The following is a 27,604-nucleotide window of genomic DNA, read 5'->3' as shown; positions in this document are numbered from 1 at the left end:
AATACTTAAAGCAATGTTACTCTTTTTTGGTCACTTGTGAGCAGAACTCCACAATAAGCTGAACATCACAAACATGTCTGAAACATAAACTGTATATAACCATGGACAACACATCTCCACCTCCTCCCACTGTACAAAAACAAAGCCAAAGTACCCTGCATATGGCTACTGCCATCATGTGCTGGTGACGTCATTTGGAGCCAGAGTCTGCGCAGTAGTGATCGCTGCAGTATCAAGTTCCTTTCCACACTCATGTGCAAGTACTGTCGCTAAGCTTAAGCACACTGATTGGCGTACACAGCTGTCAATCATGTTGTCAAATCCCCCTTTTTACAGAATCAAATAATATATTAAAGCCAAATTTATCAGGGATATAATCTTGAACATACACCAGGGTGATAAGAACAAGCTAAAATGACATTTGACGTGCAGTTTGACCGATATCCCATTCACTAACACAGAGGGAGCAGGGTTTACAATCTATAATGCAGCCAGCCACCAATATGTTTTGGCTTTACTTCTGGGGAGCTGTTATGTCGTCCATCTTAATACAGTCTCACTCTGACATAATTTCTTCGAAAGCCTTTTATGGCTAACATGTTAGCAAACATATTTGTCAACCTTCACATCTAGCTGATATGTGCAACATTAGCATTCATATAGAGTTATATATCTTGCATCCTTATAGCTGTGTTTTGGTCTTCACCAAGTCAGTGGGTTTGTCAAGACTAGTGTTTTTGAAAACAACTGCCTGCAGCAGCTGGAACAAATGAGAGCAGAAAGGCTGAATCAAACAGTAAATCTGCAGTCTGGAAAACCAAAACAATCAGCTTAAGGGTGCTAAAGCCAACAATAGAGTGATAATTGTCTGTGGGTTTGTCAATATGAGCAACACCTCTCATGTTACATGTTGTCATTTGACATGATTTGTATATAAAAATATGAATCTGTGCAGCTTTAAAGATTTAACAGAGATTGCAGGGTATTTTTTTTTATCATCCACCAGTTGTAATTCAAACTTGACAAGAAATTAGCTGGCTAATTAGGTTGTCTCCAACTAACATGATGCACTAAGATAGATACTTTGCCTAGATAACAACACCTCTGTCTTTTTTTAACTGCAAAAGAGTATCTAATATCTTACTGAACCCCAACATTAGAAAGTGGTGTTCTTTATAGGTAAACACCTTTGCTCAGATGTAAATAGTACCGACACCAACAGTGCTCATTAACCAGTCAGACTACAGACAAATGTTTAATTATGTGATTATGCCAACTTGTGGAATTAACCCTGATTAGCTTCAGCTGATAAAGTCCACTGGTGACACTTGTCATTTCAGCCAGGGCAATTCAGTTCACCAGCTAAAAATAAATAGGCTGAGACTACCATTGTATTTTTTGGATGCAAAGGGCAATTTCATTTTCAAGTCTGAAATTCATCTGTGCTTGGAACAAGCCTTGCTGACATACACAGAGTAAAACACTGCTGTGTATGTACATGGCTGGTACACAATGCACAGTAGGTCTCTGTGTTTACTTGGTTTGTCTCCCTATATGGTCACTCCAATATGAGCGCCCTCGCCCTGAGCTATGGGACTGTGCCATACAATAAGTCCCAACACTATAACATTCACTTATTACAGAGCTCCCATGTTGGGCAGATATTGCAGCCACTTGTCATTGTCAGAAGGATTTGTCATCACAAAGAGGCCTCCAATTGGTTTATTACTTATTAATACTGATAACACCAGCTTTGCAAACGCAACGTCTCACAGGCACCTCCTAACTGTCAATGAATGACCAGCAAGATGAAAAAGGGGCTTTTAAGATATTCAAGCTGTAAAATGTGTGACAGCCATCTGCAGAGTGGATGGGTAGAAATGTCAATGAAAACTGAGCACAAATTGCTGAGCACAAAGAATGGATTAGATGGTTGTGTGCACATAGCCAGCACCCAAAGCTAACACAATGATGGGGTTAAGAGGGGCTTATGACCTTGATTAGAAAGTACTCGGAAGATAGTTGTAGAAGAATGAGAGAAAAGGCATTACATCCAGTTAGCAAGATGATTCAAACTGAGCCTGATGGGTGCTAGTTTCAACAGTGAGCCTCGACAGAAAGCAGACATTAAATGCTGCTGTTTCTTTAAGGCACTGGGATCTCCCCTTGGGAGTAAAGCCTGCAGTGTACTTACAGCAGTGGCTATATGGTCCTGCCTCCATCACACAGGCGTTTGTCAGTGTGAGAAAGCATCCAGCTGAAGCAAAGACTGACCCACTGTGTGTCGACAAGGCCTGCTAACAAAGACGACCTTTCAGCACTCAGCAGTTTCCCCCTTCTCTCTTGCTTTTTGCAGCAACATTCACAGCAGTTCTAGATCCACTGACAGAGGATCTTGTGCACTGGCCTGCCGTACATCTCTATCTCTGCTATCACGTGGTGGAGCAGGGTGACACTGGCATTCACCTTTGTCCCAGGTGCAGGCAGGCACCACCCACACGCTTGATTCTGCAAGTTGGTACACTCAGCACATAAAGGCACCAGCTCAACACTGAGTAATCACTATATGCTGTCCTGCAGAGTCTGGCATCTACAATTCATTGCGTTGCAACAAAGGAAGATGGATTAAACTAGTTTTAATCAGACGGATAACAAATCACGCTTTGCTAAACAAAGTTTCCTTATTGGCTTCCTGGTAGATCAACACTTTATTTAGCCAGTCACAAAGTAACAGATTGCCTATTTCCTTAGATATTCACTGAGACAAACACTTGATCTGTTAAGAAATCCACGATTTTAATGACATGGAGAATATTGGAAGGAGTGGTCTATATTAAAGGCAGTATTAGAGCTGAAATGATTAGTAATTAAAGTGAAAGTCAGTCAACAGGAAATGAATAGGCAATTATTCTGATAATCTATTAATCTCTAAGGCATGTGTTAAGCAAAAAGGGCAATCATTCTTTCATTCAAATTTCTAAAATGAAAGCATTTGCTGCTTTTCTCTCTTTTTTGTACAGCTATATATTGAATATCTTTGGTTTTGAACAGCGACTTGATATGAAAACATCACCGTCATGAATTCTAAAAAATCGTAATGGTCATTTTTGACTACTTTGAGGCATTCACACAATATTTAGCTAATAGAATGCCCCAGAAATGAGTACTATAAAACCCACGAATGAGTTAGCATTTTAGCGCACTCAGTTCCCTTGTCTTTAAGTCAACAGGTTTTTCTGAATAGATTTTTGTTAAGAAGCCTGAAATAAGGTCTGTGTTAAAAAAGCCACTTGAAAGCTTTGAAACTTTCTGTGTCTTTAAAAAGTTGGTTGCTAACAAGTGGCTAAATGAGACTAAAGAACGGTATCACGCCTTGTCACTTCGCATGCAGCTTTACAGCCTTGTGGATCTTAGTGTGGTTCATCTCCAGCCTTACATTAGTTTTTATTTCTGGCAATTGCATTTGGCGTTGAAAGTCGTAAGAGTGGTTTTCATTTGATAAGATTATATTACCGGAAAAAAAAAATCAGGTATTATAAATGTTTGTTTACCACAGGGCAACGATACAAAATCCAATTTAAAATTCCTATAGGCTTTTTGACAAGGGAACCAGGACGACGCTAACTTCTGTGTCAGCCTACATAAAAACGTCATCTCTGAGGCACTCTATTAAATGACATAATACTCAAAAGATAAATCCATCAATCAAAATATAGTTGCATTACCAACATACTACTTATTTTGAAAGAAAATAACATTTTTACAGTGTAATATTTTCTTCATTCTTATCTATTTAAAATTACATTCTATTAAACTGTGAAACATACTTTATAAATAAACAACAAATAGCACTTTCCTAGTCCTACACTTTGCCCACAATTTTATTTGAATTTATCTCTGAGTGAACAGTTACCACTTACTGATATACAGTGGAGGAGACAGTACTCATGTCAAGCATGTGTTGGCAGGTGCTCAGAGATAACAGGGCTGTTATTTGTGTTAGTCCGTAAGGAAGAGCTCAGTAACAGCCTCTGACAAAACACAAGCCCTTACTGGACGGGCAGTGACATTCACTGGGTTACCCCAGGGAGCTGTGAGATCAGGGATGGACAGACACATGTGGACAGACAACTGTGCTTGAGTCTGGGTTAACCCAAGATTCAATGAGGGAGGGGCCTTTTCCGTGTCAAGCATTAAAACACCAGTGAACAGGCTGAAAACTACGTCGACAATAACAGTCCAATTTGTTTAATTCGTGTTGGAAATATAAGCCGAAAAGAGATAGCTATTGTGAACATCAAAAGAAGCAATTAGAGTCATCATTGTAACGCTGAAAATACAATTAACACCAGAAAAACATGTATCACCATCTAAAATAAGTCCTAAAATATCCAAGTCCTCACAATCAGGCCCCACTTTTTTTCAGGCCTTGCTGTGCATGTTGACACCATTAGCACACCTCCTCCTCTCACCATTAAACATTCAGATAAACGCTGGTCCAGTGGGCCACAAGATCCATGGAGCACTGTTATGGCTCTAATGCCAGATCCAGATATAGCTGGACACCATGGGGATAAAAATACCCAAACAGATGGGAGGGTTCACAGGCAAGGGGGGAGAGGCAGCCAGCGCAACTAGAGATTTCAGAGGAGAGGAGAACTGCAATTACAGCTGTTTGCTAACCTCTGCCTTCTATGTGGTTAGCAAAGCCTTCAGTGGATGCCCGTTCAGAGATAATGACCTCGCTGGGAGATACGATGTGGTGGATGTGACGCCAAGCCCACCCATCAGCCCCAGTATGACTGCTTAACTGGAGTTTGAGTACGGCCTTGTTTACATTAAGGCATTGTTAGGGAGGCAAAATATATCTGCTGGTGATCGAAGCGCTGCAAGTGGCAACACATTTATAGCAAAGAAACGATGTGAAGACGAAAGCTGATGTGCAGAGGAAATGGTTGAGCAGCAACTAGCTGGCCTAGAATCTAACAATCAGAAAACAAACAGGCCTTGACATTTCATGTGGTTTCTCACAGCCTGTCTGTACTAAACCAGTGGCTCTGAAAAAAAGGTTCATGCTGACACAAAACAAAAAGACATAGTAAATTATTGATTGCTCATAGGGCCTGGTGTGAGCTTATTAGAGGGAGAGCTTCCAAAGGGATTGACATTAACTCCAATGACTGAGGAAAATGTGGGTGATATAGGAAGTTTGACATTTTAGCTTTTACAGGGCTCCTACAACATGTATTTGGCCCAAATATTTACTGTAACATAAAATATGACTTTAAGGTGACGTAACTGTGAGATACATTACATTTTTTGTTTTTTTTATTTAGCAATAATTGTAAGATTTTACAAAGTACAAAATCCCACATCCCATGTTTCTGCATTTTTAAGACTTTTGAAATATTGATTTAAGACAGTTTAATACCAATTAAGGCCTTCATTTTAGGTCAATGAGAGCAATGCCTGTGAGACCTTTTAAGGATCAACAGGAACCCTGTTTTATAAATACTGTTTACATTATGAAAACATCTAATGCCTACATTTCACCCTAGAGGAGCAAGTTAGCGTTGCTGTACTTGTTTAAGAAAACCTTTAGAAACTAAAAAAAGTTAGAGTTGAAAAATATGGAGTTTAATTGCAGTTTGTCCTCAATTTATAAGAGAAAAAAAGATGCCTGCCATGTGAGAAAAAGGCCAGTCAAGATAAGGTTTAAGACAGTGGTTCCCAACTGGTGGGTCGTGGTCCAAAAATGGGTTGGGGGTCCATTCTGAATGGACCTCAAGTGACTCATGTCAAGTTTTTAAAAAAAACAAAAACATAAAAAACAATAACTTTATTTTGAGGTACAGACCTACAGAATGTTAAGGGCCTAATTTTTCACACCACCCTCTTCTTTTCCAGTACAGCAACTATTTTATGTCCTGTACTTGTTATTATTTGGCCTATTGACATACTGTGCCTTTTCAGCATTTTTTGTCACTGGTCTTGAAGCAATAATAAGCAGTTTTTTGGTTGCAGTGCTGTTTATTTACTACGTTTTAAGTAATTGCACTTCATAGTTGCAAAATGTTTTATGTCATTGTGCTCTAAGCTCACATGTTGTTTACATTTTGCACAATAAAATGGAATATGTGTTAATTTATCTTATGCGCGGACCTTAAACCACTAGTACAAGAGATAATATCTAGTCAAGTTTTCTTCACCTCTTTGATAAACACCAGCAGAGAATAGTTGACTCATTAACACCACATGGGGCCAAACTGTGGGAGGAGGGGGTGTGGGGCCGTTCCTATTTACTTCCTCAGCCCAACTCTCTTAGGTGAAAGAGTCAACTGCACTCAGAGAGTCTGCTGACCATTTAAACAAACGTTTCACATAATTTTAACTGCCAACATAAAGCACAATAAACCACAGGTAAGAGGGTTGTGAGGTCATATTTCTATATTCCTTCACCAACCCTGAGGATGCACTTACCAATTTGATGGCGACATATTCGTTAGTATAGAGATTTTTTCCCAATCGCAGCTCTCCAAAGTTCCCACAGCCGATTTTTTTACCCACACGGAAGTTTGGGCCAACCATAAGAACTCCAGAATTGGTCCCTGAACTCCGGCCCCCATGTCCAGTCCTGCTGCCTGCTGTCTTAGACATCTTTTTCCCTTCCTCTGTCTCTCCCTTGCCCCCTCTCTTATCAAAATCCATAAGCTTGTGATACCCTGGCCTCTCCACGGTTATTCTCCAGCCATGCAAACCATAGAAACTCCAATAACAACGACAGAGGACACTTTAAGGAGGGGGAGGGAGACAAAATCTTGCAGGACAGAGGAAAGGTGTTGCTGTTAAAATGTGCGATGGTTCAGAAGACACTTAAAATGAGCTGAAGTGCCCCGTGTGTCTATCAGGCAGTTCTTCTGCTGAGTGCTTCCCTTTTTCTTCTCTTCCTTGTTTATCAGAGGGGCTCTTTTCTTGTGTGTTTCTGTGGCTCCAGTCTTAGAGTAGCATGTCCCTGCCTGAAGAATAGGCAGGTTGTGCTAGGATGTGCCCACAGTCGCACATACAATGCTAGTCATAAAAAAAGCACTCGGAAACCCAGCTACTGCATCCACAAGGCCACTTGGGAACATCTCCTAGAGTGCCTCATTTCTTCTGGTCAGCCTTCAGTGACACAGTGGACACTCTCCATGTTGCAGGGCCACAGCAGACGAGGGAGAGGAAACAGCGACAAGGAGAAGGAACTGATGGATTTGATGGCAGCTGGATATCTGAGAAAGTGAAAAAACAGACAGAAATCAGTTTGTTTTCTGTATAGCCTGTCACATATAAACTCAGACGTTACTTATTTTTACACTATCTTTTTTAATGTTTAAAGATTTCAAATTTTAGGAAAACACATATTCTCTGTATTAATTAACTGCAGATGAGATACCCTCTGCAGTAGCCATCCCAATCTACACATACAATTAAATGTACCGTCAAACACTAAGTAAGCATAATCTGCGAAGCAATCACTGTACGCCAAAATATCGGAAAACTTAATTCATCATTATCTGTTCTCTCAACACTTCATGGCCATGAAAAAATGAACATTTTCAAAATAAAACTTTAACCTTTTACTTGAAGATCAAATTATGTCTACTGTGGCTGTTCCTTACTACAGCTGAAATGAGATCTTGCTCCAGACCGGCGAAAGCAAATTCAATAAAGCAATCGATATGGGCGGAAATATTCCACAGTGGACCTAAGGCATGAGGAAAAAAGATCTCTTTTACAATTAAACCTATTTTATGAAAGACAAAGGCATAGTGCTTCACTGGTGTTTTGTAGATCCCAAAATGACATTCCTATAAATGAAAATAATGTATCTAATGTTGTTGAAACGCTGTTGAGTTAAGTTTAAGGCTCAATCCTCAACAGCTTTTGCAGATATGTACACCCTCAGGTAAATTCAAATTAAGAACATTGACAAGAGATCTGCACACTTCTGGTAATGCATACAAATACACATAAAAGAGGTTAGGATTAAATACAAAGTAAAAGCAAAAGAGCAACAGATATGAGCCTAAGCCATACACTATAATAGAAGCAATGCCAGACACAAACAACGTCAATCAAAACCATAATTTCAGTTTTCTTTGGCAGTGTAACTTGACCATCTTTATGCAGCGTTTTGTGAATGATCACATGCAGACGCCTCTGTCCAGAGCGGCTCTCCTCCTAACTCCCTTCAGTCCATGATCTAAGATGTTAGTGGTGCTGAAGACAGCTGCAGGTAATGCAGGCACCAGCAATGGGCAGCTACTCTTTCCTATGGAAAGGCACTTACACAGATCAATGACTGCTGTAATGCCTCATCTCATCATAACATTTGCATCGTTGGAAAGCATATTATTGGAAGGATTTGGATACAGTGTGGTCTACAGCTAGCTGAGCTGTATCTGCCAGACTAAGAATGAATATAGGCATCACAGGACTTAAAAAAAAAAAAAGGATGCCGATGAATGTGCATTATTCATGTAAATTATTTGTTGAAATCATTCAGACATACGGTACTTTGTGACTTTTATTTGTACTGCAGAAATTTTATTCCACAAGGAGTTGGCGAAATGGCATTTTCTGCGAAAAAGCTATATTAAAAGTACACCACCTACTGAAGTCTGGAACGTTTCAAGGTGCATGTGTGAATTAATAAACAATGACACAACCCATACATATTCACTGAAATCTTGAGTATCTCTGTATTCTTTCTAGAGCTATGGCAATATACTGGTTTTAAGGTATACTGTGATATTAAAGTTGACAATTATCATACTGTGAACATTCGCTTATCTACAAAATTGAAAAAAAAATGCACCAGGACATAAAATCTCACCTTTATTTTAGTTATTATCAAAGGAGGTAGTTTTTACATATACTTTCATTACAAAAATGGTCTCAAGTCTTAATTATATTGATAAGACATTGGTTCAGCCAAAATTAACCCTTCTGTTTTCATTCCTTTATGGCTCATTCTGACTGATAATAATAATAATAATAATTCTGTACTACTGTGACACTGTAAAACCACAATATTTTCTAATTATCATACAGTGAAAATCTTAAACCATTACAACTGTAACTCTATCACTACTTCAGTCTGTACACCTGAGATACAGAACACATTTTTAAAAAAGGAATGCAGTCAATCATTACAATGCCATGCCTTGCTTGTAGTATGACGCAAGGCAATACCTACTGTAAGAAAAAGACGAGACTAGACTGGACTAGACTATCGGGTCACCAGATCTGAAAGGGTAATAAACATGAAATAACAAAGTGCACCACGACAAGCACTTCATTTGTCAAGGTGACCCAAAAAAAAACCCCACACTTATCCGTGCTTTAAAGACATTGTAATAATGTTTGAACACACGAAAGGATAGATATCCCTTAAAAATATACAGCTGTAACAACTCTCTGTTTCAGATAACTTTTTGGCCATCTTGGCCCAAATGTCTAGACTGTCTCATTTCAGGAAGTTGTGTTTTGATTTTCGTGTCAGCTGCTAGATACAGCTACCAAGCTGTTTAAAACATACTGACTGAGTGGCATACTCTATATTTTAAAGAGGCACTTAAAAACACAGGGAGAAAATAAACTGTGAATGACATCTCGCCGAAACGAAACCTTAGGATCTAGCTTCAGCTTGCTACAATCAACGTTGTGGTCGATACAGTTAGCTGACAATAACACGACACAAAACGATATCAAACATCATTCATATGAATCCGAATTCCAACAGAGACCTTCAAACCGACAATAATGTTTATATCCGGACCCGACTGACAACATTTTCTTGCCCTTGGCAGAAAAATATCAAAATATGAATGCTAGCTAAGAGCTAACTGGCTATCGGATAGTGGTTGGCAGCTGTCATTTAGCGGTTAGTTTCGGATAATTCAAAGCAACGTTGTCGGTTTTTTCTCTTTGATAACACGAACCTTGTTTAACGATACAATATGAGAAAGGGATAATTGAATCTTTTAAGCAAACTTAGTCGATTAAATGTCTTAAGAAAGCCTGCGGTTAACACTGCACTAGCTGGTGCGGCGGACTAGGCCGATAGACTCTCAAGCTATCTTAGCGTTAGTTAGCAAGCTCAAGTTAGCTTAATATGGTTCAATCATGGCCAGCTGGTTTCAGTTGAACTGTTTTCTTGTGCTATAACTCTCAACACCGCATTATCGGTAAATTAATATTGAGTGTACGTTTATCTTGACGTTGCAGTCACACAGCAGCTAACCTAGCTTGCACCTACCAAAAAACACCATTTCTCTTGGCCCAACGCCTGATTTAAAAAAAAAAACAGCTATCGATGTAACGTCAGCTAATCTGTTAACAACACTGTAGCATAAAAACACAAACTAGCTAACCGTTAGCAAATGAATGCGATTTGAACAAGCAGGACAGAGCATAAAATATTCATTGATTGCCATTGCCTGAGCTACATTAACCTGGTTAGTTAGTAAACGCTTAATAACTGAGAAATAACTACGTCCCAAGCGACGCTGTTACTGGTTAATGTCACAGACTGGAGTAACAATATGGTAAAAATGATCGTTGTTTCACCTCAGAGTATGGTCTTTAGAGTCCAGATTAGCCTACAGCCTTTACCCGGACCGCTGCCGGGCAACTCCTCAATCCTGAACAACCGACTGCACACCGACGGCAGCCCGGGATCTCTTACCGCTTAGCTCACTAGCTAGCCATTTAGCAAGCTAGCACACGAAACATTAGCAAAAATGTACGGCGGGACGGTGTCTTTCATACACAACACTCACAAACACACTGCCGTCGCCGAAGGAAAGCGTGTTACCTTTTAATTTCAGCTATCGAAACGTAGTCGAAGTCATGGTTCTCCGTTTGTGGGTATCTTTCTCATTTCTCTTGCCCTCAAGTTGCTATGATTCTGCTGTTGTCTCTTTAAGCCTCCCTCAGCTGCCGATACCCAGGCACAGCGTCATGCTGGCTCACAGCACTGTGATACGCTGAAAAACTGACGTAACTGGTTTGAGGAATAAAGCAAAACATCAGGCGAGCGTAGCTGATTGCGTAGCTCTCAAATGACTGATAAGATGGTGTGAGGACATTCAAATGTCTATAACCTGCTGCCAAACATGTGTGACACGATTACAGTATTTAGATTGTTAATTAAACACAAAGTAGGGGATTGTCGTCTTTATTATGATCCTCTCAAACATGTTTGTTTTGGGGGGGGTTTGCCAGCCACAGGTGCATCCAACGTGTGACCAGGTCAGTGATGAATGAACAGTGTTGGGGAGTGACTAGTTACAGTAATAAAATAGGAAATAAATGTACTTGTAATTAGTTACAGTTGCTGAGAAAAAATGTGTAGCCTAATTGAAATACAGTTACTAATCAAAATGGTGGTGATTAAGACGAGGTTATCTATGAAAATCTTTTCAGCAAAACGTTTATATGTTGAATAAAACATTAATTATGTTGCTTTACATCTCTTTGCCATGCAGGAATGCCTTCTTTTGGCATATATTTAGACAATGCAGGTCAGCACAGCTGTTGAGACAAATCTGAGTGCAACATTTATGCACTTATGTTTTTAGGTCTTTTCAGTCTTATTGCCCTGTTTAAAACATTTGTTGGATTAGTAATCCAAAAGTTATCAAATGTAATAAGTTACATTACTTTAATGAAGTCATTGTATAGTAACTTAAATCATTACATTTGTAAGGGTAACTTGTAGTCTGTAACCCATTACATTTCAAAAATAACCTTCCCAACACTGTGGACGAAGGACCTGAAAGCCATACTTGAGTAAAACTGCAGTTAGTAAAAGTCACATATGATAATATTATTTGAGTTAAGTTAAAGTCCAATAATATGTAATATTTACTTTGGGCTTACTCAAGTATCAAAGGTAATTTGATATATTTTATATACCAAAAAACTTCACAACTTGGGCTGGGCAATATATATATATATATATATGTGTGTGTGTGTGGTTTATATATATATATATATATATATATATATATATATATATATATATATATATATATATATATATATATATATATATATATATATATATAAACCCCACACACACACAATAACAAAAAAGAGGCAAAACCACCACAAATATCTGTGCTCAGGGGCCCATTGTCTCATATCTGCCCATAAATTACACTGTTTATAAATGATACAACTGAATCATCACCCAGCCTTCTAACAAAAAGTCTGCATATTTTGAGTACAAATAATATTTTGTAGTCTTGTAAATATGTCCTGAGTGAAACCTGTCCTATTGACAGTACTACTGAACCTTGCTGAAACCAAAAGGAAAAAAATAAAGCATAACAGAGAACTCTTGTACAAATAAGTTTATTTTGCACATTAGTTACAATGCGGAACATATTTTAAATGCTTTGACCATCTTTATAACTGTGGAGCTACTTGTCAGCGGTCCGAGCAAAATAATGCAGAAAGATTTCTTTAAATGTGGCAACAGATTAAACGACAGCCTCCTTCAACCATACTCCTCCAACCTGTAGGCGTAAATTAAAGCAGACCCAAATCAGACTTGGAAGTACGTGACTGTACAGCTTTACATCCCTACAGACAGGCAGGTATTCAATAAAGCTCTCTTAATAAAAAAAACAACAACATATTTTTCTGTTGTCACATTTATAGGAGCAAGTCCTTCTCTTCCTGTTTTCCCACATTTCAGGTATATTTGAGTCCAGACGGAGCAGAGATCTGTGGCTATAGGCGTACAGGTCTGCAGTTACAGCCCCAGGTGAGGGTGAGGCACAGCTTTACTGGAATAAGCAGTCTGAAGGGAGAGGCTACAGTTTTTACTAACTGACGTTGGATGAACCCCCAGGGCGGAGCTATGCTGCTGTATGATGGGCCAGAACACCGGGGGGAGGGCGAGTTCGGCGGACAGCACTCCTACAACTGGCTGGTGAGGCGTGTGGCTGTAGCGTTCCCCCATCATGAAGGGGAAAAGTGGAGGAGAGTGAAGGCGGAGGGGGCACCGTGGTGCATCTGAGTCTGAGGGAGCGACAGGTGTGCAGACCTCCCTGCTTGTGTTCACATGAGGAGGAGGAGGAGGAGGAGGAAGGCAGCGGTGTGGAGGAGGGATATTTCTGTCACAATGTGATGTAACGTCCTGCTTGTCTTCTGTCCTAACTTCCTCCTGTCCCACCATGCTGCGATGTGGTGCCTCCTCATGACTGTGGTCTCTGGAGAGCGGGGAGCACCTCTGACCTTTGCGAAACTTTGCCCTCCTGTTCTTGAACCACACCTGGATTAACAGCAAAGATACATTTATGTAAATGGTATGATTCATCAAAGGTAGTTTTTAATTTACAAACATTTAAACTTTTTTGTTTTTCTAATAATAGAAAGAATATAAATAATAGAAGAAAGAATACTACTACTAATAATAATAAAACATATTTATTAAATTTTTCCTATGCAACATAAAACAGCTTGGGCATGACATGGCAAAGTGAGTGGCTGAAAATAAAAATATTTTAAAAAGTCTGTATTATATCCATCATCAACCCTCACCACCTCCTACAATATAGAGACAGCATCCAAAATATAAATAGGCAATATCGAAAAACAGCAAGATTAGAGAATGATTTAGTTTAAGAAAACATACAGATAAGATAACAGCATTGGCCAAACTTTTTTAAAAAGCAGCATCCACCGAGGAGTGAAGTATACAAGAGATATGTTTATTCACTGCATTGTAAGACTGTGCCATGACTTTTTTATTGGGGCATCAACTTTGATCCAAAAGAGCAAAATGTTCTTCCTGGCAGCAAAATCAAAAGACTGTGAGGTGCCTCTTGTGTTTGATTTTTCTTGATATGAACATCTGGAGGACCAAGTAAGAGGCACATGGGGTCTAATTCTATTTGAACACCACATTTAAAACTTAAAAGGAATTTTAAAGGACTGAATCAAAATGTGAACAGGTGTAGAAATTTAGAGGTAATCCTGATATGAAAGTGAAAGTGAAATAAACAGAACAAAATAAAAGTAATTAACATGATATTTGAGGGAAATTGAAATAACAGTTTAAGGCTGCTTTGAACAACATTTCTCTGTCAGAAAAAAACATATTGTCATATGAGAGATTGTCAGAGATAATAGAAACTCATTTAGTAAACTGACCTATACTGCAAGTAATATTTTATTGTTAGATCAGAATTATGGTGTGTTAATGTGTACATCACTTTAATGTTGCAGTTAGTAAAGGTGTAGCCATTTTTAGTAACTATATATACTGCTGGGAAGTAAAATCTATAATAATACATCAGAATGTATTAGTTGATTATATTTTGTTTTGTTAATCTGAATCTGCAAGGTAACTAAAGCCTTTCAATTGATGTAGTGGAGTAAAAAGTATGATATTTCTGACTGAAACGTATTTGAGTTGAAGTAGCAGAAAATGGAGATACTCAAGGAAAGTACAAGTACCTAAAAATTGTACTTAGATACAGTACCTGAGTAAACTGTTACTTTCCACCACTGCAAGTATGGGTAGGTTTTCTGTATCATTCCTTAAAATAACAAGTGTTTGTGTTTGTTCATGCACTTTCACCCCCTCATCAGAGTTACATGTCTGGAAATTTCTATCAGTATCCAAAGGTGAAGGCAGCAAGGGTTTTATTCATGCTTTCCAGCGAAGTATTTACATTAATTTACAACTACAAAGATTAGCATTGTTGGTTTCGTTTACAGTCAGCTGTGCTCTCACCTGAATGCGAGCCTCGGGCAGATTGATGCAGACAGCCAACCTCTCTCTCATGCCAACATCTGGGTACTGAGTCTGCTGGAAGGCTTTCTCCAGAGCTTGTAGCTGTGACACTGTGAATGCTGTGCGGCTGCGGCGCTGCTTCTGCTGGTTGCCATACCGAGCCTCCAGAATGAGCTCTGGGCAGGACAGAGAAAAACAAAACGTCAGCACCAAAATACTTGAATGTACTGAGTCAGCAGCAAGTTCTCCTCAACTAATAAGGAACATGACAGAGAGGCCATTTGATATTTACTTCCACATTTCTATGTTGTTTTTCTGTGTTATCAGGGATGCTGTAGAGTTTTGACCTGTCTAAACTCAGTTTGGACTTTTATTAAAAAAGAAAAAAAAACAAAAACATTATGAATTCATAGTGAGCTCAGTTGTTTCAGGTGGATGCCAAATATTAACAGTGGTGGAAGAAGCATAAAGATTGTTTACGTAAGTCAAAGTAGCAATACCACACTCTAAAAATACTCCACTACAAGTACTGCATTCATAATTTGACTCAAGCTATTATCAACAAAACAATGCAACAAAAGGCATTAATGTCTAATTATAATGTAATGATAATAAAGCCAGATAATTAGAAAATTTAAAAAAAAAGAGAAGCATATTTTTATGAGTAAAATCTGTGTACTTTATCAACGTTTAAGTATCAGTATCAAAATATACTTAATATACTTAATATAATATAAGAACTTATTTTGCAGAACGGCCCATTTTAGAATAAATGTATTCTATTATATAATGTATTATAAGAACTGATACATTAATGTGTTCATTCATTTAATATTGCAGCCGGCAAAGGTGGTGCTATTTTTTATTAAATAAACGTGGTGGAGCAGATAGCACAATATTTGCCACTGAAATGTAGTGGAGTAGAACTATAAAGTAAAACAATAGAAATAATAAAGTGAAGTATCTCAAAATTGTACTTAAGTAAAGTAAAAGTGTTAGTTAGTCTCCAACAGTACACTTAAAACAAATCAATGTTCATTAAGTTTTTTTTAATTTATATCATTCACAATCTATTGTTTACCTACTGTGATGGTGTACTGGACACCATTTTAGTATTAGTAACATCACTGTGTAGTAATTTTACATCGGCCTGTATATTTTAAACACTATACCATAGTCCTAGACCTCAGATTAAACTGTTATATTCAAGTTTCTAAATCACTGGAGGCATAAGGCTTAGATTTTGGGAGGGTGGGGGTGGAGTGGGGCTGGGAACACCCTCCCCTACATTATTAAGAACATGTGCATTTGTGCCCACTAATTAAAACATGAAAGTAGCAGATTGCTTTTATTTTTGCCATAATTAAATAGATGCAGAAAAGGCACAAAGTGATGCAAAACAAGTCCACCAAAATACAAGAAATTAAGTGATTGACGACCATATGTGTTCCATGTGTCTCCCCCAATGTTGAAATTAAACCTACGCCCTCGGAGTGAAGTGTCACAGGACCAGGATGACCCACCTGCGAGTCTCTCAGCCACAGACAGGGTGTGCGCTGCGGGGCTGGCCGCAGAGTAAACGTGGTACTGCTCCGCCATCTGGTGGTGCAGGTCGAACAGCATTGAGTTCACACCGTGGAGGGGATACACACCAGCACCAACACCGCTGGACGTCCCGCAGAAATTCAAGGAGTTCATACTGAATCTGTAGAAAAAACAGAAAGACTCATTTTACCATGTTTGACTGGAGAGCATTAGAACATAAATTACACCTAAACCCATACAGGTAAAGTCTCTAAAACTTTCTAAATACACATGTTAAAGGACAAAATTAAATTATGAACAATTAATAAATGAAGATATTATTATCTGGTCATTTGATAAATTATTGGAATGAGAAGCCAATAAATAGGCCTACTGTGACAGAACATTAGTTATCATTAGGGGGTCCAACATTATTTCTCAGTGCTCCCTAAACTAATATTCCCCTTTCTCTCTTGGCAATTTATTTAGTCACGTTCAGACTGGGAACTCAGTTGGAATATTTACAAATAATGTAGAAAAAGTATTATCATGATTATGATTATTATTGTTGTTGCTGTTGTTATTATGACTATTATTGCATTTCTTACAAATTAGGCGACATCTTTGCTCTCTAATTAAAAAGATGAGATTGGCTCCAGCACCCAGTTTTGCACCTGTTCTGCATCAGGACTATCCGTAAAAACAACATTTATTAACATAAATATTACAATTCAAAGACCAGATTTCACTGATTTCCACAAGGATTCTCAGAGATTTTTTTTCAGCGTCCCGTTTACCTGAGATCCGGAGCGTGAGATCCAGGTGCGCTTTTACGCACAGAAGTCTGAACCCGGTGAGCCGTGTAGTCCAGTATCTCTTAGTCCAGTTTTTACCTTATATCCTCGCACAGCAGCGCTCTTTGTCGTGGCAGAGATCTAATTCTCCGAAACCATTCTCACCCACGACTATTTAAGAAGCATTTACCCAGGCTCCCCTCAGCCATTAGCCAATAGAAAGAAAGGTATTAGCCGGGATTAGGTGGGATGAGGGAAGAGAGGGGGGTTGCAAGGAGCTCAAGTTTTTGAAACTATTGAACTTGAGAGATTTATGCCAAGGATCCCCCTATAAGCGAGCGTTTCATTCCCTCCCGTTAAAACAATTAAAACAATGTGGTCGGCTAATCTCCGAGGCAGGACAGATTAAAATAACAGCCTTTGATTGTGCTCTCCTTCTCAGCCCTTTTTCTCCCAGACCGCTGGTTTTGACAGTCCCCCCTCGGAGGGGGTTTTTCTCTAAGGGTTTGTTTTGCTAACAGGCACCATATTTTGCCCATAAACTGTCACCATGTGAAGTTAATCTGAACCCTCCTCAATGAGAACTATTTCTTTAAAAATCCAGCTGAGCTAAATTAGAAGTCTTCCCAGGAGCAGAAAACACGGAAACACCAAATCATCACCAACATGAAGTCCTCTTATTTTCATCACTTCTGGTGCATTTCATATAAACCATACTCCAGTAGTGCATTCACTTTATTTAATTACAGTTTTTAGGTTGAGTATTTGCAATTTATGTAATTTAATGCCTCTAATTTGGAATTTATTTGACTGAAGTCACAGTATGATGTAGGATATTTGTATACAGCTCTAAGGGCATTTAACAAGTTAATTAATGTGCAGTATTTGTCAACAATGATAACTGCTCATTTATTTTATAGGCTGTTGAAAGAAACTATTTGTTTTAACTTAGAGAAGTTTGTCTCCAGACTACTTTAAATATTTAAATTGACTGAATTTGAGAAGATAAGTTGAATTACTACAAAATGACCTCAACTCAGATTCAGTCATCTTAAAACATTAAATCAGTTGGGACACTAACCTTTTAGAGTAAAACAAATACTTCAACTGCTTTACACTATATTGTCATTATAATCTGTTTATTAACCAGCCTCCACTTATGGGTGCTTCACCACAGGAGTTATCGTCATTTACACAAACAACAATAAAACACTATCTGCTCATAGCGACAAATAATGTGTTGTGAACTATATGTTAATATTCTGGTCATAAATGCTAGAGTAGTTACAGTGTTAACCCTTTTTAAATACTTGACTTAATTACAGTTTATAGATTGAGTCTTTCCATTTTTGCTACTTTTTACATTTACCCCACTTCATTTTAGAGGTAATAAAGTACTTTTTATTACATTAATCTAACAAATATTGTAAGTAATTACTTTTAGATTGATACTGTACCAATGAAGCATATGACGTAGTTAAAAGTTATTCATAAAAAATATGAAAATACTTTTTACTGACTGTTTTTTCTTTTTAATCAGTAGATCCATTTAGTGTTGTAGCTTTTGTTTTGATCGTATCACATGGCTTTCCTCGCCAGATGGAGTTTACCTGATCATAAAATTGTAACTATTTTAAATTTCCATTTTTCAATGAAAACTTTTGTTTATGTTTGGGTTCAAGGTCAGAAGAGTCAACATGGACAAGGAATCCTAAAATGCTTAGATGAATGAACATCGACAATAGAGTACTTCATAGATGAGGTTTTTCTGTAGGCTGACGCAGAAGCAGCGTCACCCTGGATCGCTCATCGAAAAGTCTACGGGATTTTTCCATTGGATTGTTCTGTGGCCAAAAAAAACCAACCTGTTTCTGATACATACACGTTTTGTTTAGCAAGAAAATCTTCACAAATGAACACCACTTTTAGAATTTTTGAAGCCAAAATACAATCACTAGAAGTAAAAAGCTAACATTAGGCTACAAACAAACTAGGTAGTTGTATGACTCAACATTCCCACCGCAGGGCAGTAAAGCCGCACTCGGCGCGGCTCGATGTGATGACGTTCTGCTGTCTCATTTAGCAACTTCTTAGTGCCTCCTTTTTTGAAGATACATAAAAGCTTCTAAGTTCACAAATTTTATGTTGTAGAACAAACACGAGAAAGTCTCTTAAGCTTGTGTTAGCCACAGGCGTTGTTTCAGGTTTCTAACCGAAAACTCATTCAAAAAACCCATCGAACATATCGAGGGAACCGGGAGTCCTAAAACGCTAACTCACTCACTCCTGAGACGCTCTGCCTTGACTCCATCTGCTGAGGAAGATCATGTGATATGACTGAAAGCTCCTGAACAGCTACCAAATGGATCATGTCTAAGATTATTTCGTTAAAAATAATGTTATGCACTAAATTAATGCACTAGAAATATTGTTCACATGATGTTTTGCATACATAACCACACTAGAGTTTTACAAGTAAACAAGCACTGACAGCATTTCTACTTCATCCATCTACTCTACCACAATTCAGAGTGTCAGATTGTACTTTGGACGCCACTACAACCATTTGACAGCTTTAGTTACTAGTTAATTTGTAGATAAAATGATTGAATATAATCACTTTTACGTTTGATGCTTTAAGTATATCTTGATGGTAATACTTAATAATAAGTAATAACACGAGTAGCTCTTGTGCTTGTAACAGAGTATTTTATTCCTGTTAACAGTATTAACACAGTTTAAAAATTTGAGAGGTTGATTGTAATTTTAAAAAAGTAGGAGGAAGTTATATAGTTTTTGTTAGTGTTAACGTAACTTTATATCTTTTTTTTGTTAGGTTTACTTTAAATACACTGTAATTGCAGTTACTTTTCTTAGTTTACAACACAAACATGTAAACTTCCTGATTGGGAAGTTCTCCAAAATAATGTTTTGCTGTGGGCACAACTTGTTACATATCATTAAGTGCTGCAGAGCCGTTTCCCTGCGTTCACTTTCAATTCACATTCGTGTTTCAAGCAGAAATAAGATGCTACAGGTACATTCCTCCACCCCAACCAGCTGCACATGAAGAAATTGTTTTTGTGTGTGTGTGTATTCATAAACAACACAAACATGGGAGATGTCTTGACAGCTGTGTGCACAAATAATCGGGTTCACCTTTTCCTCTCACACTTGCACACAATAAACTGCTCAGACTTCCAAAAATGTGAAAATGTTTGTGCTCTTTTTTTCCCGTGCTTCTTTTTTCCTCCTCCTTTCGCCGTTCTTGGCTGTCAAGCTATATTAGTGTCCGATAGAAATAAGTCATTTAGAAGAGGCTCTGTCGGCCAGCCCCTCAGCCCCACTAAAAGCTCCAGGATTAGGTCCCAGAGGCCTTTGTCTCCGCAGCCCGCAGGATTAGGGGAGATTTACTGCGAGGAGAGAAAAAAAGTAGTTATTTCATGGCACTTTCATGATGAAACCTGGCCAAAGCTGTGTTGGCTGGGGGGATTAGAGGCACACAAAGAGTGTGGTTGTGTGTGACCCTCCCCATCCCAGAACCGCCACCACTGACTCACTCACCGCCCCCCTCCTCCTTCCTGGATCATTTCCCCTTCTGCAGGCCAAGCAGGGCTTCACCTCCTACCCATCAAGACGACCAGGGTTCAGTCTAAATGAGTAATGTCCTCTTCAGTCAGCCCTGTCATCCAAAAACTTGCTGACTGACTACAAGTGAGCTTTAAACAACAGCAACATCATAGTCCATTAAGTTATCAGCAGTTTTGTGATTTAAAAGTGAGAAACGGGCGCTGGGGCAGCACGTCTGATCACCAGGATGTGAGTGTTTTGCAATAAAAGACTTAAGTGCAGAGGTAAATGAGAAGTTACTGGATTTGAGTCCCTCCTGTAGTGTTTAAAACAGCTTAAAGGGAGTTATCCTGCTCTTAGAGGATCCACTTACACATGCACGGATTACAGTGAATAAAAGACAAAAGGCTAAGTCACATCACTGACAACAGTCTCACCGCTGAGCAGGTGGAAACTCGGGTTTAATAACTGTTGTCACATCGCAAGAGGGAATTACAGTAAGAAAATGACAACGTAAATGGTGACTGTCAGAACAGTCGGTCTTCATTCTGCCTGATGGCAAACAACATGAAGTTATTAAAGTTATACTAATAAAAGCCCTCTCATATATTTCCATGTACTGCTGCAACTATTGCTGAATTTATCTCAAAACAGAACAGACAACAGCCCTATCTAGAGCCAGGGTTTGATTTGTCTGTTCTGGGCTACTGTAGAAACAACATGGCAGACACCATGGATTAGGACTCCGTAAGTGGACATAAACAGCTCATTCTAGGGTAACAAAAAAAAAAGATTATTTTTTTCAGGTGATTATAAACTCATGAAACATAGTTATAAATATTATATTCCCTTTCTGCCAAAACATAACACTCAGGGCTCATTTACGTTGGCTATGAAGACAGACACAGAGCTTTCTGTCTGGACTCTGCGTTCATTTCATCTGGAGCTCACAGATATGGATGAAAGTGAGCAGTACTACCAGAGATCGTGGAGGCAGCGTAGTTCAAGCGAGATGCGACAGAAGGTGCCGACGAAGAGATTTAAAAAATGGCAGAACTGAATGAATCAGTAATATATAAAAACGCATAATAATATATAGTGACATTAGTGGGAAGAATTCTCCATCCACACGTGAGGATTTATAGCTGCACAGACCTCCGCCATCTACATTGCTGCCTCCATTTAAAGGTACAATATTACAACCTCTTCCCTGTCACCTCGTTTGTCGTCATGTGAAAGGTCATCAGAAGGGATGCACGCAAGTAAGTGGGCAGTTACTTTTTCAACATATTATTGTATGCAAAGACAGCACACACTACACAACTCGCTCAACCTTTATAAAAACAAGACCAAAGGCTGTAATGTCAATATTTTTTTTTAGGATTCATAAGCTTTCAAAAAATCAAAAGATGATCTGATAACCTGACAATAAAAGAGTGAAAGAACACACTGGCTCAATCAAGGCATCAACTAAAATTAATTTTCATTATTGATTAACCTACCAACTATTTTCTTGATTAATCTATCACAAAGTGGCCCCTTCAGATTGCTAAAGATATATTTTATTATTATTAGAATAAGTGATTTTTGGTTTTAAAATGTTTCTTCTGATTTCCTTTTTATTGATTGATCATAGTCATTTTAGCTCTTCGATGGGATTTAACAAAAGTTTGACTTCAGTATGGGCCACATTTTCAACTGAGAGAAAAGATGAACAAACAGTTGTTGAACAAATCTGATCTGAACTCCGCAGCAGCATTTCAGCTGTGGGTCATCTAGCGTCATTTGCTCAAGCAGAAAATAATTTGAACGGCATAAGATTTGGGTTCAGGTGACGATGTGACCGAAAATATTGAGAAAACTGTCCACATTCTTAATAGTGCTAGCTTATGATCACATAAAACAAAGTAAGGCAGCAGATTCTCAAAATTGAGAACCTTAATTAGGAATTATTTGGTGCATTTAAAAAATGACTTTAAAGATTAACGGACTATCAAAGTAGTTGGGAACTTTCAATTTCCTGTCTGCATGCTAATAAATTATTAACTAATAATCACAGCTCTAGACTTGTTTTATTTAAAGTTTAGTTATTAATGAAATTTGCATTGGTGGAAAGTGGGAGGTGTTGAAGTAAATGAGGGTGGAGGGGCCGTTCATTTCTTCTTTTCTTGTCACTAAGAGGGTTTTTGTTAATGTCTCCTGTTTAACAGATGTTTCAGAAAGCAAACCTCCCTTATGTTCAGGCTTTCTTTAATTACTTATCAATAGTGGAAATTTGTATTGACAAGGGCCTGTCAGAAGGGGGCCTTTGAAGTTGTCAGTTATCTCAAAGGACGGCCCCCTCCCTCAACACCAACTGGATCGATCGGCATGCAAAAGCACAATTGAGGGGCCTTTTGGGGCCGCGATGATAGTACGGGAGCATGTGGGCCGGAGAGGGGAGAGCTTCTTCATCGCGGGGAATCGATAGGGCCGGCTGGCCTTTGACCTGAGGGAGACTGGGAGAGCGGGCGGCGGGTCAGTCGCTCCTCTTAAGCCCCAGGATCACGCTGTGAGGCCTGACACTGGCTATGACACACTCAGGGCTTAGAGTGACATTGACCCGGCTGCAAACACACCAAGTACACACACAAAAATCTCAAACACACACACACACACACACATACAGGGAACAGCATTTTGTATGAGAATCGTTTTTAAGGGAACAAACTAATCCATTAGTCTGGTTTTATTGATTTAAAATGAGGAGCTGCAGGTCTGAGAGATGCATTATTTTCTAATAATTCCTCCTTTATAAGACCTCCAGACTTATTACCTTCCAATTAGCTTCTTATGGTCTCCTGTGCAGCCCCTGGGAGCACGGGAATAAGCAGCTACAGCAGCAGATCAATATGTGGGACTGAGTAAAGATCAGTCTCTTAATTGGGCGAGAGTGCTATAGATTAAAGACAGAGAGAAAGGGGGGACAGGGACAGGCAGCTGTGGGTGTCCCGAGGCTCAAGGGCACCCACAGTGGGCCAGACTGGGGTGCAAAGGTTGAACACAGAGAGAGAAAACAGCCATCGTCCTTTTAGGGACATCTTTGAAGACCCAGTGATAATACGAACTGTGTGCACAAACGATTTAAGTTTGAGTTTCTTTTAAACTGAAGAGGAACGAAGTTACACAGAAAAGTGGAGAGAAACCGTCAGTGCAGCAGGAAAGTGAGAACATTTAATATGTCAAATATGTGCACAAATAGTGATGCTGCCAGAGGAAGAGAGCACCATACTTGTGCACATATTTTACATGTTAATCCTTTGAAACCTGGATTGTTTTCTTGTGCTGCGTTCAAACGCCTCACACCAGCTATTTGACCCTTTGGAAACTGAGCAAATTTGTTTGATTTTTTTTTTTTAAACATAGGAAAGAAATGCAATGACCAACTTGGTTAGAAATGTCATTAAATACAGAAGGGAGGAGTATTAAAGAATAACCCCAAAAATAAGGAAAATGTCCAGATGACTAAATTTATAGTAATAATATATTTTATATTTAAAATTATGTTACGGAAAAATAAATAACAATAATATGTATAAAACAAAACTAAAATATGTCAAAACATGTCATTTTTTATCTTTGCAGTGCTGCAGACGAGTTCTTTAAGGATGCAACAGACTGAGATTCCTAAATACCGCTGAGTTGACATGATACCTCAAATAATCAATGGGCTGCCTAATTTGCAACTAAACTGATGATGAATTACTTGTCATGGTCACTTTGAAAGCAAAAAAGGAAAACATCTGCATGTTTCTGCTTCTTTAATGTGAGAATTTGCTGCTTATAGACTGAATATATTTGATTTTGGCGCTAATGGTCGCACAAAATGTAAAATCTGAGAGTGCTGGTACTGAAAATTTTGATGGACATTTGTCATTTTTTTTAGATTTTAGTCAAAATTAATCAAGAAAATAATTGGCAGATAAATTAAGAACAATAATAACTATCGGTTGCCGTCTTAAATAACATGAGTTGGAACTTATGATTATTTTCAATCATTGTTTTTCTCGATTAATTGTTTGGAATAAAAAATGTGACAGATTTGGTCCAGGGTGACATCTTCAAATGTCTTGTTTTGTCTGAGTAAAAGTCCAAAACCCAAACATAATCACGGCATTAAATAGAAGATTAAGACAATGGAACAGAGGTGGTAGCCGGTGAACTTCTGGCATTTTTGCTCAACTGAATGATTTTCACAAGTAATCAATTTTCAAAATAGCTGTTGATTTATTTTCTGTATATCGACTAATCAATGAATCTGCTAATCACAGGAGGCTGCAGGCAGTAAAGTGTTTATTTGTTCCGGCTTTCACCAAGATAATGCAGCTCTTCATCTCTCAGCATGGGGTCAGTTTCGGGGCTCTCGGCCTGCAGCTTCCCCCTCGTGACCCCCGCTAGTCAAAGGTGATCACTGGGGAGAGAGAATGAGAGGCACTGATCGAATTTGATAATGAAGACGACCCCTCTAAGCTGCTTTGCTCCACATGTTCAAAATCTCTGCAACACTCAATAAACACTAGGAAGCCCCCCTCCCTGTCACTGGAACATTGTGTAGGTATTGATCCCAGCTAACTGGCTCTTTTAATACCTGGGGTCTGTGGCCCGGCCTGGGGAAATGCATACTGACATGTGACGGGAGGAGCTTAACAGGCAAACACACCGAAGAAAAGATGGGCCTCTCAGTTTAGCATTTCTCTCCCATTTTTTCACAGTTTACACATCTGCTGAAGAAAGGAGAATTACAGCCGCTGCACCTGCTGGTAAAAGGGACATATATAGATCGCAAGAGGCCCTGCACTGTACGGAGAAAAAGCTGTCACACTGTCAAAAACTATTTGTGCAGCAGAGGTGGAGGAAGTATTCAAATCTTTTACTGAAGTGAAGTAGCCATAAAACTTTGTAAAAATGCAAAAATACTCTTTTATAAGTTAAAGTATGTTTTTTTCTGGTTATATTTCCAATTTAGGACTTTAAGTATTCAAAGTAAAAATAAGTTTGATTCATTTCAAGTTTATGTTAGACAAAAAAAAAAGAAGTTCAAGCAAGTGTGTAATGAAGGCGCTCTTTGGTAAGCAACATAACAGTTCAGTAAAGAACAAACGTCCAAGGTACTTCTCTAACAATATTTTTTATTTTATTTTTTTAAAAAAAAGGGGGGGGGGGATAATATGGCAGAGGGAAACTTTTTATATATCCAAAATGCCACCGTTTATATAACCCTAAATAAAAAAAATAGTTTCAGTGTTTTTTTTTGTAGTGGCTCTGATGCATGTAGTCTGGTGCTTTAGTTGGTTATGATATATACTGTGTGTATATTTCTTTTATTATTTTGTTATTAATTTTCTTATTTTGTTCCTATTTTTTCTCTCCTTTAGAAATCCTGTAAAGCCATCTAGTGGTCATACTTTGCATTTGTCGCTTGTGAGTCTGTTGGCTTCTTGCTCAGGTGTTCACAATCTTTAATTTAGGAAACGGTTAACTTTGTGCCGAGGGTTACATCCTGAACAAGGCTGTTTGCGTTGCTGTGTGTGTTTTCAGTATTTCACTATGAAATAGCCGTCTAATAAAAGACTTTTGAACTTTTTGCAAATAGAGTGCCTTGGACCTGGACCTTGATTTTTTAAAATTTCTCAATATTTCATTACTTATAAATGTTAATTATTTTTATTTAAAAAAAAAATGTTTTAGTCTTTTTAACTCTCTTTTTAACAAATTAATCCTACATTCCTGTGGTGTTGAAATATCATAAAAATGAAATCCCTGACTGGGAAAATTAAAGTAAATGCCACATAAAGTTGCAAAGTCGGCAAAAAGTTTGGTACACAAAGTTGCAGAGGAAATAAAATGTTCAGCTGATGGTAATAAAGTTTTTCATTAGTTAAAATAATATTTGAGTGGCTAGTTTTAGGGGATGCAGCCTCCTGGTGCAGAAACAGGTCTGGGACAAAATCTTCAAACTGTTATTGCGCTGTTAAACGCTCTGAGCGATAAATATAACATGTTTTCAGCGTCCATGTTGTTTCCACATAACAACTTTAAGCTCACAGACACACCAAAGTTGGCAGAACGACTTACCGATTCGGGGAATGGGACCATCTGAGAAACACGTGAATGCAGCATAAGTTCCTAAAGAAACATGATCTACATATTGGCCGCCATCCCAGCATGCATTCTTTGAGCTTTAAGTCATTTTTTGTAGCTGGAAGAGAACATATATGATGGAGACCTGTGGAGTCTTTAATACATGTTAAGATAAGTCATGGTTGTTTCTTCTTTGTTACAATAATAATAATAACATTTTAGAATTCAGTCCCTTCACTTGTGATGTAAGAAAAATCCCTGGGAGCAGCGTCACATATCTGAGAATATATAAGGTTGTCAAATAAGAGAAAAAGGATTTACTTTTTAAACTGAGAAAATGTGAACAGAAAGTAAATCAGTCTGCGATGTTTCTCAGTGTGACTGAACAGATGTTGGTTCAGCTTAATATCTAAGTTTACTGAACTTGTTTCTTTTAACACACTTAACTCGGTTTTACATTTACAACTATTCATAAGATGACTTTAAACTTATTATTCGATCTTAGTTCAGTTAATGCACATTTTTTAGGTAGCAGAATATTCAGTCCAACCATCCTGAAATTATTAAGTGTGTACATGCTGATGGGTAGTTTAATTTGTAGCTGATAAATTGATCAAACACTGTATATAAAATCCTACTGAGCCAAATATCCAGTAGCTACAGTTGTCAAACAAATGTAACGCAGTAGAAATTTTCTTATGAAACGTAGAAGTAGAAATATAGAGTATCATCATAAAATAGAAGCACTAAAGGAAAGTAAAACTATGTCAAACTTGCACAGTACTCGAGGAAATCCACTTAT

The 27,604-nt window shown here is 38.3% G+C and overlaps 2 protein-coding genes across 7 annotated transcripts in view; both read right to left on the bottom strand.

The window, feature by feature from the left end:
• Positions 1 to 11,013, bottom strand: part of csnk1g2b (casein kinase 1, gamma 2b) — a 48,702-nt gene extending 37,689 nt beyond the window's left edge. For 4 of the 5 annotated variants that reach the window (XM_088077567.1, XM_042515025.2, XM_088077569.1 and 1 more), the window contains exons 1-2: positions 10,859 to 11,013; positions 6,481 to 7,268 (exon numbers count right to left, since the gene is read on the bottom strand). In XM_088077567.1, the coding sequence (XP_087933693.1) occupies positions 6,481 to 6,708 (228 nt within the window). In that variant the 5' untranslated portion in view covers positions 6,709 to 7,268; positions 10,859 to 11,013. Of the gene's footprint in view, positions 1 to 6,480; positions 7,269 to 10,611; positions 10,764 to 10,858 lie in introns of those variants that run through there. The other variant, XM_088077568.1, reaches the window with a different exon arrangement.
• Positions 11,014 to 12,392: 1,379 nt separating this feature from the next.
• Positions 12,393 to 27,492, bottom strand: dmbx2 (diencephalon/mesencephalon homeobox 2). 2 transcript variants are annotated; one of them, XM_042512238.2, is made up of 4 exons: positions 26,797 to 27,492; positions 16,318 to 16,499; positions 14,795 to 14,970; positions 12,393 to 13,327 (listed from the first exon to the last, which is right to left on the bottom strand). In XM_042512238.2, the coding sequence occupies exons 1-4, from the start codon at positions 26,886 to 26,888 to the stop codon at positions 12,806 to 12,808; spliced, it is 972 nt and encodes a 323-aa protein (XP_042368172.2). In that variant the 5' UTR covers positions 26,889 to 27,492; the 3' UTR covers positions 12,393 to 12,805. The 2 variants fall into 2 exon arrangements, with proteins under 2 accessions (XP_042368172.2, XP_087933691.1); XM_088077565.1 differs by lacking the exon at positions 26,797 to 27,492 and adding an exon at positions 17,116 to 17,249.
• Between the last annotated feature and the right edge of the window lie 112 nt (positions 27,493 to 27,604).

Source organism: Plectropomus leopardus, chromosome 5 (assembly GCF_026936395.1).
Source record: "Plectropomus leopardus strain MGB_pleo_1.0 chromosome 5, ASM2693639v1, whole genome shotgun sequence".
Lineage (NCBI taxonomy): Eukaryota > Metazoa > Chordata > Actinopteri > Perciformes > Serranidae > Plectropomus > Plectropomus leopardus.
The sequence above is the reverse complement of the archived record's forward strand: the minus strand, read 5'-3'. Positions and strand labels throughout refer to the sequence as shown.

What these genes read in the sequence shown, in the direction of transcription:
- dmbx2 (XM_042512238.2), bottom strand. Translation starts at nt 26,888, where the DNA reads ATGCTGGGATGGCGGCCAATATGTAGATCATGTTTCTTTAGGAACTTA. An exon ending in TGGTCCCATTCCCCGAATCG is followed by an intron (nt 16,500 to 26,796) that starts GTAAGTCGTTCT and finishes TTTTTTCTACAG; the next exon opens with ATTCAGTATGAACTCCTTGA. An exon ending in TGCCCGAGGCTCGCATTCAG is followed by an intron (nt 13,328 to 14,794) that starts GTGAGAGCACAG and finishes CTGTTAATCCAG; the next exon opens with GTGTGGTTCAAGAACAGGAG.